At 43.5% G+C, this 12,224-nt stretch overlaps 1 protein-coding gene across 3 annotated transcripts in view; it reads left to right on the plus strand.

Annotated features, from left to right (window-relative positions):
- Nucleotides 1–362: 362 nt before the first annotated feature.
- The window catches only part of LOC148027927 (uncharacterized), a 66,493-nt gene continuing 54,631 nt past the window's right edge, over nt 363–12,224 (plus strand). Inside the window, exon 1 of one of the 3 annotated variants that reach the window (XM_087689624.1) lies at nt 363–396. In XM_087689624.1, the coding sequence (XP_087545750.1) occupies nt 378–396 (19 nt within the window). In that variant the 5' untranslated portion in view covers nt 363–377. The other 2 variants (XM_087689623.1, XM_087689622.1) reach the window with 2 other exon arrangements.

Here is a 12,224-nt window from a genome sequence, read left to right on the forward strand (position 1 = left end):
ATTCAATTATGAATGAATTAGACAAACTAGTATGCTATACGTACTATTTTTTGTGATCAAAGGGGGTTTCTCACAAAAATTGTGAGGGGCGCAATGTTACCAACAGGCTTTGTTGGTCAACTTGCTAGTGAAAATTTGTGTTGGTAGTATTCCAAGTCTATTCATTTTCCACACCCACATGTTGAGTGATGGGGACACGTTTACACATCACCATGTGCAAGTGCACATAATCTATGTAGCCAGTTCTCCAAAGCTTGTTTTTTTTTTTTGCTAGAGAGGGTAGGGGTCGTTAGATAGGTGAAGCCGATTTTTAAAAGAAGAAGAAGAAGAAGAAGAAGAAGAAAAAAGGTCTTCCATTAAATTCTCTTGGGCACGTTATGGTCCTCACTAGCAAAGGTCTCTTCTTTTTGAGCACAGCTTTCTTTCTGTTCTTTTATTTTCTCTCTCTTTTTAAATCCCATCATCTTCATCTTGTTCTGCCTCGCCATAGCCAGCCTTCACTTCCCCCCTTTCTCTAAGGGAAGCTAGGGTTTTTTCCTCCTCCTCCCCTTCCGGTCCCTTACCGTCCTCTCTGCGCAGAGTACTTATGCCCTAAATTTTTTTCTTTCCCCAGCCACGTCAATTCACGGCACCTCTCCCATCGTTATTATTACCATTGTGACGTCGTCGTCGTCTTGTTCTCCCTCCCCCTCGCTCTTTCGGCATGGCTTGCAGGGACGAGGAAGGCGCGAGTTGCTCCGAGGTTGCTCCGTCGTTGCACAAATTGTGCAAGTTCGACGCCGCAGATTCTAACGGTGCGGAATGGCGATCCTGGGAGCAGCTTGAAGCGTCTCCTGCTTCCACGTCTCCTCCCTGGGATAGCGGTGATGATGACTCCCCTGGATCGTGCGTTTCAGGTTAGTGGCAAAAATTCGTTGATCGCCTTTTCTTTTCCTTCCTTGTCTCCCGCCATGTCTAGCAGAAGTTGCTCTATAAGGAAAGATGCATGACACAAAGCTAATTTTCAGTGCGCGTCTATCACATGATTTTAGAGAAACGTTGCTTACATAGTGCTTTACGAAACTCCTCCTGGCGAACGAGAAAGAAGGAAAAATGGAGGCGCGCTATCAATAGCCACTACAGGAATCGGCTTGCATTTTGGTTCTAATGATGACGGGGAAAACCCTGTTGTCATTTCCAGTCCAGCGATAGGCTTCAAGCTGCGTTGCATTGATTAACAGCAGGAAGTTGAAAGTCGTTTGTTTGCCAGATTTCTACTTGTAAAGCAGATAGACGCTCGATTGAGGAGATTCAGGTCCTTCATTTGCCGCATGAACTCAAAATTCAGGCAATTGGTAACTTGAATCCTAGGATCCCACTGATGTAGCATTGATGGCCCCACAGACTTGAGAGTGGATTGTGGACAGTGACTCGTCCCACCACATGACTTCTTCTCTAGATGGCATTTGCCCATATGCATGGGCACATTCTGATTAGTGATAGTTCTTCAGTTCCTACATAGGGTAAGGGTGATATGCAGTTGATTCCAGATGGGCATGGTAGTGCTCATACTTTCGAGGTTTTTTAGTTTCCAAGCTTGGGATATCATCTCCCTTTGGTGAGCAAGATTTGTGGACTTGGACTTATGGTTGAGTTTAATAGGGACTCATGTTGGATTTTTCATGGAAAGACGAGACAAGTGCTTTGCCAAGGGTGCAAGGAGAATGGTGTTTATAAGATGCGGAGTTCCTTATCTTGTACTTTTGTTCTTCTTACTTCTTTGTCTCAGTACTTCTCTGTCTCAGTTTGAGCTATGGCATGCTCGGTATGGCCACCTCAACTATGAGAGACTTAGGGAGGTAGCTTGTGACCACTTGTGTGTGGATTATGAGCCATTTGCCATTTGTATCTTGCATCCATAGTAAACACCATAGAGATGTGATTCGGAGAAAGGCTTTGAGAAGGGCAAAGGGACCCTTGGAGCTTGTTTCTACAGATTGATGTGGACCGATGAGAACAGAGTCACTCAAAGGGAGTCTTTACTTTATGTTGATTGTGGATAACTACAGGAGGACTTCGGTATGTGGATAATTACAGGAGGAGGACTTGGGCATATTTTCTAGCACTAAAGTTTGAAGCCTTTTCACATTTTAAGGATTGGTTCATCTTCGAGGATGCTAACATGAGCACTTCTCAAGAGAATGGTATTTTGTGGAGGAAGAATAAAAGTATGATCAAGATGTTTTGAACTATGTTGGAGCATTGGGAGACACCTCAATGTCTTTGGACTGAACTAATGGCCATTGTAGTTCATATTCTAAATCAGTCACCTACATTTGCTATTACAAGTATGACTCCTTTTGAGGTGTATTTTGGGCTAAAGCCAGACATTTCCTATATCAAGGTGCTTGGATGTGATACTTTTATTCATATTCCAAAGAAAAAGAGGGATAAGATCGAGCTGGATTCTAAGAAACAAGTGTTTGCTCTCTCAATCACAAGGGTACAAGATATATGATCAAGATATGTGGTTCGTGGAGTTGCTAACTTCAAAGGGGGGTGAGGAGCACCCTATTTTGGAGATCTAAGTGATAGTTAGGCACCTGAGCTAGTTCTAGTGGAGTTTATACTTCTTGAACTCCATTTACAGAAGAGGAGATTGTTTCTTCTCTAGCTTCCCCTCTGATGGATGTTCCAAATGTAGACAATCTTGTGGCCTACGCGTTGATGCCCTTTGATCCATGATCTGGGCTCCCTAGGTATTTTAACTGTCATTAAATGCAGTTGTTGTCCCTAGTGTCTTAGGCACCAAGTGGCACAAGGGTTAGGTTTTTTTTAGGGTGTCCTAATATGATTAATCCGTGAGGGTTTCATTTTTTATTATTTAAAGACACTTTGTGCCTCATTTGCACAAGTTTGGCATTATTTAGTGTCATCACCTTAAGCGTTGTACTCTTTCTCTCTCTCTCTCTCACACACACACATTAATACACTATTCATTCATGATCAAGTATTGTTATGCATTCTTTCATTCTCATTCATTTTCCATTAAATTAATCACACAATTGCTGTGTGCTTGGGCCAATAGTGGTATCAAAGCGAAGTTCGCTCATCGTGCTCACCATTGCTTGCAATCATTTTCCACTAGCCATTGGCTGTTGAGCCCTTGCTCGGATGGCTGCCCCTCAAGCCATTGCCCTCACATTGGCTCTAATTCTCTCATTGGCGATTGCAGCCACTATCTTTGCGTGTTTTGCACCAATTGTTGTCCAAGGCTTCACTCTGTATCTACTGAGCAAACAATGTGCCAAAGACGACTTGCAGTATCATCGACAGTCCCCTTTGTCGTCATCGTCACTTGTCTTAGGCCATAGTTGCCTCATCACCGACCTGTTTACCAACACATGCATTATTCATTGTTATGTCTGCCGTTTGCCATCTTGTTGCCTTGTCCACGCTCCAAGCCGTGACACCCAACTGTGTTGGTTGCTTGGAGCCCTTGCCACGACGCCGTGCAATTTGATGCCCGCATTTGATACGCCTGTTGGTTACCATGTCAAACATCGCAATGCATTGCTTGGCTTCTCAATTCTGTCGTGCTGTCCTGGATTGCGGATATGTTGGCTACACGTCGACTTGTCATGTGCTGTTTGTTGAGACACGAACTGACAACTTGTGCCTCAACTCACATGTTTGCCATATTTGTTAATCGTTAAGCCCGTCATGCCGCTGCTTAACATGTATGGACAGCCTCATGACCTAGTTGCTGCCCTACACACGCACGTGTTCAACACGGAGAAGCTACTGACCATCATCCCGCTCCATGTCAATCGTGGACTTGCTGCCTTATGCTCGACAGCCTCGACATTAAAATTGTTCTTTACAATTATTTCTCTCCATTATTATACCAGCAAAGCCTTGTTTTGTGTTGCACCTTCTCAAGCACAATTGGGCCAAAATTTGGGGTTTTTGTCAAAAATTTTCCAATTTAGCTCAAATCCATGCTAGACATCTTGGAGCTTCCATCAAATTCACAAATTTCAATATCAAATTGAAGAAGTTAGCCGACTGTCGTCATTGAATTTGGGGCTTTTGAAAAAATTGATCAAATTTTCACTCCAATTTTGTCACCAAATTTGGGGCTTTTAAAAAACTCACCATTCTTCATCGACATTGAGGGCCAATTCATCAATTGGTATGACATCAAACATCTTTCGGGTAAAAATTTTACAACAATTGTCAAATCTCTCTTCAAATTTCCGATAAAATTTGGGGCTGTTCGACATTCAAGTCCAATTTCACCCCAATTTCTTCGGAAGATTTGAGGCTTTCCTGAAATTCATTAAATTTCATCGATATTGTGGCTCAATTCACCTTGTGGCGCGACATTGAACACCATTTGGGTAAAAATTTCACAAAAATGGTCAAACTTCTCTTCAATTTCCTGATACAATTTGGGGCCTTTCTTCATTTAAGCCCAATTTCACCCCAATTTCTTTGGAAAATCTGGGGGTTTTCTGAAATTCATCAATACGAATGAAAATCGTATTATTTGGCCGCTGCCCCTGTTTTTTTCCCGATATTGAAGACAAGTTTTATTATTTTGTCGTATTATTGGGCGATTTTTCAGTATATTCTGCTGCTGTCTGCATTATTGGAGCACTTTCAGCCATTAATTCTGATTTCAGCACATTGCTGATTGCTGCCTTGATTGGGTAATATTTTATTTCTGAAAATTTTGCATATTTGTTTGTCTCCTCAACATAAAGACAGCAAGAAAAATTATTATCCTCCATATTATTTGACTTCATTGAGGTGGAGAACAACTCTTCTATCAGTGATTTATTTTTATTCGGGCATATATTCTCTTTCTTCACTTGAAAAATATTATTTTATTGTCGATTTCCACTCATGGCCTGAAATAATAATGATTTGTTGGGCATGCTTGGTGCTAACGACAAGCTTGATGGCCATAGTGATAGGAAGTGGCCGGAATGGCCCCTCGGCACGTGGAATTGCCGTCCCCGACACGAAGCCGTCGTGGGATGCGTTCCGAATTGGTGGAACGTTCCCTGTCCCGTTTCAGACAGGGAACGCAGCAGGGAACACGTTTCGACAGGGAACGCCATGTGGCACCACTTACCTTCAGCCGGTCGCTGCTCTTGCCCGGATCGTCTGCAACTGCGCGTTTCGCCCGGCTCCTGCGTGCTGCTCCCGCTCGAGATTGTTTGCCCGTTGTTCCTGCCCTCGTGACCAGTCCACAGCGCCCCCCGTTCCTTGTTGTGCTGCGCCAGTCCCAGCCGCCAGCGGCGAGTCCCTCGTCTCCTCCCGCTTCCAATCTCTCTTCTTTTTTCTTCTTTCTCTTCCTTCTCTTCCTTCTCTTTCTTCTCCCTTCTTCCTTCTCTTCACTTCTCCCTTCTCTTTCTCCTTCTCCTCTTCTCTTGAGTCTTCCTTCTTCTCCAAGTTCCAAGTTTCCATTTTTCTCCTCTTCTTCTTCTCCCTTCTTTCCTTTCCCCTTCTCTCTCGATTCTTGAGTGAGCCTTGACTCTTCAGCCTTCTCCCTTTTCTCGAGCCTTCAATTTTCAGCTTGAAATGGCTTCATCTTGAGCCTTCAATGTTTCCTTCTTTCGACTCTTGAGCCTTCAATTTTCAGCCTGAAATGGCTTCATCTTCCCGCCCCGCTCGTCGGGTTGGTGGTCGAGGAAGGTTCGATGATTGGTCATGGTGGGAAGAAGTAAATGCTGATCGCCCATTGAGTGGTGGAGGATCTCGACCATGGACTTGTAAGCTTTGCCCATACAAGCGAACTAGTGGAGCAAACAAGGTAATCCATTAAGCTGAGCATTTGTATTTCGAATTTTTATTGATTTTGATTTTTTAAAGTTAATTATTAGAATATGGAATACCAATTGCCACTTGTTCCATTTTAATATTTAATGCATGATCAGGTCCGAGCTCATCTCCTACATGAGCCAAATTCAAAGGTATAATTTTGTCTGAATGTGACCTTGGAGAAGCAAAGGGAGCTTTGTGACCGTGTAGTAGGTTAACAAGCTTATCTTGCATTTAGACCACGATGTGTTGCAGTTGACCCTGCAACTTTTGTGACAGCATCCCCATCAGATGTATCTAGAGCAGGGTCATTATCAGGAACTGCTACCTCCACACCTACTGCAGGCATTGCATCAGCCATGGCATCAACAATGCCACACGTTGCACATAGACAGAGCATATTTGATGCTAGTCGGGATCCCAAGAAGAAGGAAGAGGTGGATACATCAGTGGTACGCTTTTTTTATCATGATCACATTCAATTTCGTGCAGCCAAGTCAGAGTATTTTAAATTGATGTGCAAGAAGATTCGTGAGATGGCGCTTCGTATGTACCTCCATTATCAGAGACCTTACGTACCACTTTGCTCGACAAGAAAAAGCGCCTTGTTGAGCAAGCAACAGTGACTAGAAAGAGCATGTGGACTGGAGTTTCCTTGATTGCTGATGGTTGGAGTGATACATGCAAGCAATCCATTCATGTTATGGTTGCTTATTCTCGTGGGTAAATGTATTTTATATCTTCACATGATGCATCGGGGACAAGAAAGTCAGAAGATGCACTTGCAACAGAGTGGGTTACAGGTGTTGAGCTTATTGGCCGAGAGCATATTGTGGGATTTGTTGCAGATGGAGAGCCCGCAAATAGGGCAGCAGGTGCTATTATCGAGGGATATTATCTGCATATCACAGCTTCATATCGTATGGCTCATTGCTTGAACAACCTACTAAAGGATATTGGTAACCTGTCATGGATTACACCTGTCATAGAGCAAGGAGCTCAAATGGTTAGCTTTGTTTTGAATCACCAGTTTCTTCGCTATCACTTCTCTTTGCGGTCGAAGAAGACACTTTTAAAATACTCTCATACCAGATTTGGCTTTAACTTCTTGATGCTAGGCAGGTTAAGAGAATGTAGTGGTGCCTTGAGGCAGTTATTTCTTAGTGATGAGTTTACCTCATCAACATTGGCAGATACTCCTACAGGTATCTTATGCTTGGAAAAAGCAAATAACTCCACTTTTTGGGATGATGTAAAGCGGATAGATGATATGGCATCACCTATTGTACATTTATTAAGGGTTATGGATGCTATGCAACCTTGCATTGGCAAGGTATATGAGGCTATGGATAGGCTGAATGAAAAGTTTCAGGAGTTTGCACCAAATGATGAGGTGTATGAGGAGATACGCCATTTAGTTGTGACGAGGTGGAACTCCTATAGCTCACCCATGCATGCAACTGCATTTGTTGTGGATCCTAAGTTCCAGGGCAAGGGTCGGGAGAATGACACTGAGGTTATGGATGCATGGAGACTTATATTGTCTCGTATAGTGCCTGATCATGACACTAGACAACTTTCATGTTATGGGACCTTTAGGGGTTCTTTTTGTTGTGGGGATGCATAGGAGGATCGCTGTAAGATTGGGGTAGCTTTGTGGTGGGAGGACTATGGTTTCGATGGTCTTGAGTTGCAGCAACTAGCCATCCGTATTTTGAGTTAGTCAGCTAGCTCCTCTTGTTTGGAGCAATTGTGGAGTACATACGCTCACATTGCTTCAAAGAAGAGGAACCACCTTGGTGTGGAGAGGGCAAACGATCTAGTATTCGTTAATGCTAATTTGAGGATGTTATGTAATAGTATGATAACAAAGCTCGATCCATTCACAGAGTGGGAGATGCAGCAAGAAGAGGAGACACATGCTGATGTTGAGGGAGATGCAGCAATTCATGATACACGATGACGAGGCTGGCACTTCAGGAGTAGCTAGAGTAGCCTCAGATCATGATCATGATCTTTGATTTAGTTTACTTATCATGAGTCTCATGATACATGACACATGTACATTGTATATGATATTATGATCATTGATGACAGTGTGATACTTGGGCTGTTGATAGTTGTGCCATGCCGATATTATATTTATACTTGAGTCTTGCAGTCTTGCAGTTGCCCTTTGGGCTATTTTGACATGCTGCATTTTGCTTTAGTCTAGAGATTAGACTTTATATTTGTAGTCTTTTTTGGGGCAATGAGCATGTTCTTTCAAAGATTAGACTTCAATTTCATATTTGTAATCTTTTAAGTCTTTTGGCAATGGGGCCATAGACACGTTCTTTCAGCTTAGACTTTAAAGCTTAAAGTTTAGTTCATTGTTCATTGTTCAATCATTTATGGCATATGTATTATGCATTTTATTATTTATAATTGAATAGCTTACCTCTTGAGCCTTGTAAGTCGCAATTCAATTTCTAATGAGTAGTTTTAGAATGATGCATGATATCTTAAAGTTAAAACTTAAAATGATTTGTCCTTGTGGAATATATACCTTGGTTTAAGTTTTAATACTCCAAAGTCCACATGGATTATGAGTGAAATATTAAATTTTTTCATGTATTTTAATTTTTTAAATGCCGTCCCCGTTCCCACGTCCCCGTTCCCTAGGTTTGGCGTTCTCGTCCCGGTCCCTGTTTCCCGTTTCATGTTTCTATGTTGACGGCACCAATTACTCGATGTGGGCTTGCATGATGTGACATGCATTAACTATTGAGCATTGGTCAAGCTCTAGTCAAAGGATATAGTCAAAATGTTGAGCTAGAACACGCTTTACAACCGATTAGCATTTTAAACAGCCCCAAAACATGCTTAATTAATGAAAAACACAAATTTGTTGCGCGGTTCGAGAGAGTTTCAGTGGTCCCCTAAAATCCTAATTTTTTGGGGTATCCTTTAATATCTATAAATAGACAGGTTGTCCACCATTGAGCCTCATTCTTTTGTGTCGGTTTCTCACTCTACTATGCAGATTTCAGCCATCAGCCACCTACCATCTATTGTCTAGCCATCATCGTCTGCAGCCCATCACTATCGAGCCCTAGGCGGCCTGTTTTCAGCCATTGACTTGTTGTTTGGAGGTCTCCATCTCTATCGTCATATCATGTGATCAACCTGTGTTTTCAACATTTGGTGCAAGGAGAGAGGTTGTTGCCATCTCTCCCACTAGGCGATTGTTGTAGTATTTGCGTTTTTGTTGTGGAGCAGGCCATCTACTTGAGCAAATACCTCTCTTGTTGTCTCTGTTAGCAGTCATGTTTGTCATGCCTTGTCATCTCCTGCCTGTGAGCCTCAGTCTGAGTCAGACGAGGACATTAGGAGCTCTGACATGTCTGTCATGTGTTATGATGGGGGAGGCTAGTCACTCTTGACTGGCTATCTTAGGATGTGTATTTCTTTTTGGCCTCTTTTAGTGGGCAGCCACTGGCTGCCCGGCCACTTTTTGGTCACTGTTGTGGGGCGCCCATTTTAGGGCATTTTTAGGGTTTGCGCCCATTTTAGGGTTTGCGCCCATTTTAGGATTAGGGTTAGGGTTTGTCCGTTGCCTATTTATTGGCAGCCCCCCTCCCCACTTGGTCAGTTGTCTTCTTGCAGATTCCGACACTCCTCCCCCGTGGTGGTGCTGCCATCATCATCAGCCTGATCTGGTGCCCTCACTGACGCTGTGGGCTGCGTGCAGGGACTGATCAGTCCATTTCAGTGTATTCAGCATTCATTTCAGTCAGTGCAGATTTCTCTTCCTTATTTTCTGCTTTCTCTCTCTCTCTCTCCCTCCGTGTTCGTATTTCCTCTTCCGCAGCGCACTCTCACATGGTATCATCGCCAAACTGAGAGCACGGAGGTCTTCATCGACTGGAGAGACACCACACCTATCATCTGTTGCTGCCCCCCTTCTCTCCAACAGCCAGGCGGCCCCTCCAGGTGGTCTATACATTTGCGTTTGCTGCATCAGCCCCTTCCAGAGGCTGCCACGTCATCAACCAGCCCCTGTCTACTTGCGTTTTCAGCTGGGCGGCCTTCTCTTCAGCTGGGCGACTCCACTACAGGCTGCGTTTTGCATCCAAGGTGGTCGTTTTCCCTCCTGGCGGCTCATCTCCAGCTGGCGCTTCTCTTCTGGGCTGCGTTTTGGTGCCTGGCAACTTTCCCTCCGGATTTTGTGCCCTACACAGCTGCGTTTTCACCTCCTGGTGATAGGCGACCTGATTTCCTGGAGTTTGGTGGTTCTTCTGGTGGTTGGTGACCCTTCTGGTGGTCATTCTTCGGCATTGGCACAGTTTTCTTTGGTGTTTTGCAGATTTAGAAGATGTCTTATCATCAGTCTACAGGTTTTGATGACTCAGATGATGAGCTTTTGTCTCGACATTCATCTGAACGGAGGCGTGATTTCTATCGCGAGGATCGTCATACGGAGTCTATTCCTCGTTCCCGTCCCCCTTCTATTCATGTCTCTCAGCGATCCCCTTCCAGTGGGCCGAAGATGCAGCCTTTGGTACCCCCTGTACAGGTACCCGTACTTCCTCAACTGCCCAAAGAGGACCGGTTAGATGGCTCCAAATTTTCTCTATGGTCCTGCAAGGTGGAGTGTATCTTGGACTCCTTCGATCTTTGGGAGCTTGTTTCTGTTCCTATTCCCCGGCCTCAGGTGGATCCCGCAGATGGGACATCTACACTCCTCCCCCATGGTGGTGCTGCCATCATCATCAGCCTGATCTGGTGCCCTCACTGACGCTGTGGGCTGCGTGCAGGGACTGATCAGTCCATTTCAGTGTATTCAGCATTCATTTCAGTCAGTGCAGATTTCTCTTCCTTATTTTCTGCTTTCTCTCTCTCTCTCTCCCTCCGTGTTCGTATTTCCTCTTCCGCAGCGCACTCTCACAGTCTCCTTAGTTCCGTGACACTTTGGTGATTAGCGTTTGGTGTTTTCTGCACTTCGACACTCGACTGGTGGTCAAAGCACTTGGGATCTGTCTTTGGTGGATGTCACTCTCTGACATTGCATTACTTTGCCCTTGGGCATATTGTACACTCTTAGATTCAATTACAACATTCATTCACTTTAGAGTTTCTTCTCTCTGTGTTTGAGTTTTGAGTTTTTGTGTTTTGCGTTTAGGGTTTGAGTTTTACTTGTCTTTTTTTGAGTCTTTGTGTTTCAGTCTTGGTTGTACATGTTGTGTTTCCTTAGCGCAAACCCTAGCATATCTTCACAAAGATATTCCAAAAATTCACTTGCCATCAAATCACATTTGTGAAGGTTGCTTACTCGGTAAGATGTATTGATTCTCCCTTCCTAAGGATTCTCATGTTCATTTGCCATCTATTTTGCATCTCCTTCATAGTGATGTTTGTGGTCCTATGTAGATAAAATCCATTGGTGGATTTCTATATTTTATCACATTCATAGATGATAAATCCCGATTCACTTGGGTATATGGGCTGCAATCTAAGTTTGAAGTCTTCTCTTGCTTCAACACTTTTATTGCTATGGTGGAAGATCAAAGTGGCTTTCACATTTGGACCGTTTGCACCGATAGGGGGAATAAATATCTTTCCAAACAGTTTTCAGAGTATCTTGCATCTCGATGCACCATTCCTTATTCCTTACCATAAAATGGAGTAGTGGAACGGAAGAATAGGTCACTTATGGAGATGGCAATATTCATGTTGGAAGTAAAAATCTACCTCTAATTCTTTTTGGTTCGATGCTATTCTATGTGCCACTTATGCTTTGAATAGGTGTCCCACAAGAGATTTATGCACCATTACTCCTTACGAGGCATGGATTGGCTCCAAGCCTTCTCTCTCTCATATGAGGATTTTTGGATCATTGGTGTATGCTCACGTGCCTTCTCAAAAAAGGCATAAGTTGGATGATAAGGCTGTTTGTTGCATATTTATTGGATATAGTGCTGAAAGTAAAGGGTACCATCTTTATCAACCCTCTACAAGGAAGGTTATTGTCAATCGTGATGTCTTTGCTGAATGGTTCCTTGGCTGATTCTTCTTCTCAGTCTTCATTTCCACCACCTACAGACTTATTACAGTAGTCTATTCAGCTTGATTTATGGCTGCAACAGCATCATGATATCTTGTTTGATAAGCAGTCCCCTATTCTTGATCAATTGGAGTATACAAGGGCTGAAATTCAGCAGCCGAAAAGAGTCCCTTGCTGGCTCTAGACACTCTTTGGGACAGCAAACAACCTCTTCCTTTGGCTGCCTACACACGAGTCTTTGTCGTAAGGATCAAGGTAATCTTCTTGCATGTGCATTGGTGGCTATAGCATGCAATGAAGAACCTCTATGTTATAACGATGCTTTTTCAGATGATTGTTGGGCGGAAGCAATGAAGGCAAAGATTGA

The sequence above is a fragment of the Lygodium microphyllum genome, chromosome 12 (assembly GCF_053477565.2).
Source record: "Lygodium microphyllum isolate KBCC chromosome 12, Lygodium_microphyllum_v1.1.10, whole genome shotgun sequence".
NCBI lineage: Eukaryota > Viridiplantae > Streptophyta > Polypodiopsida > Schizaeales > Lygodiaceae > Lygodium > Lygodium microphyllum.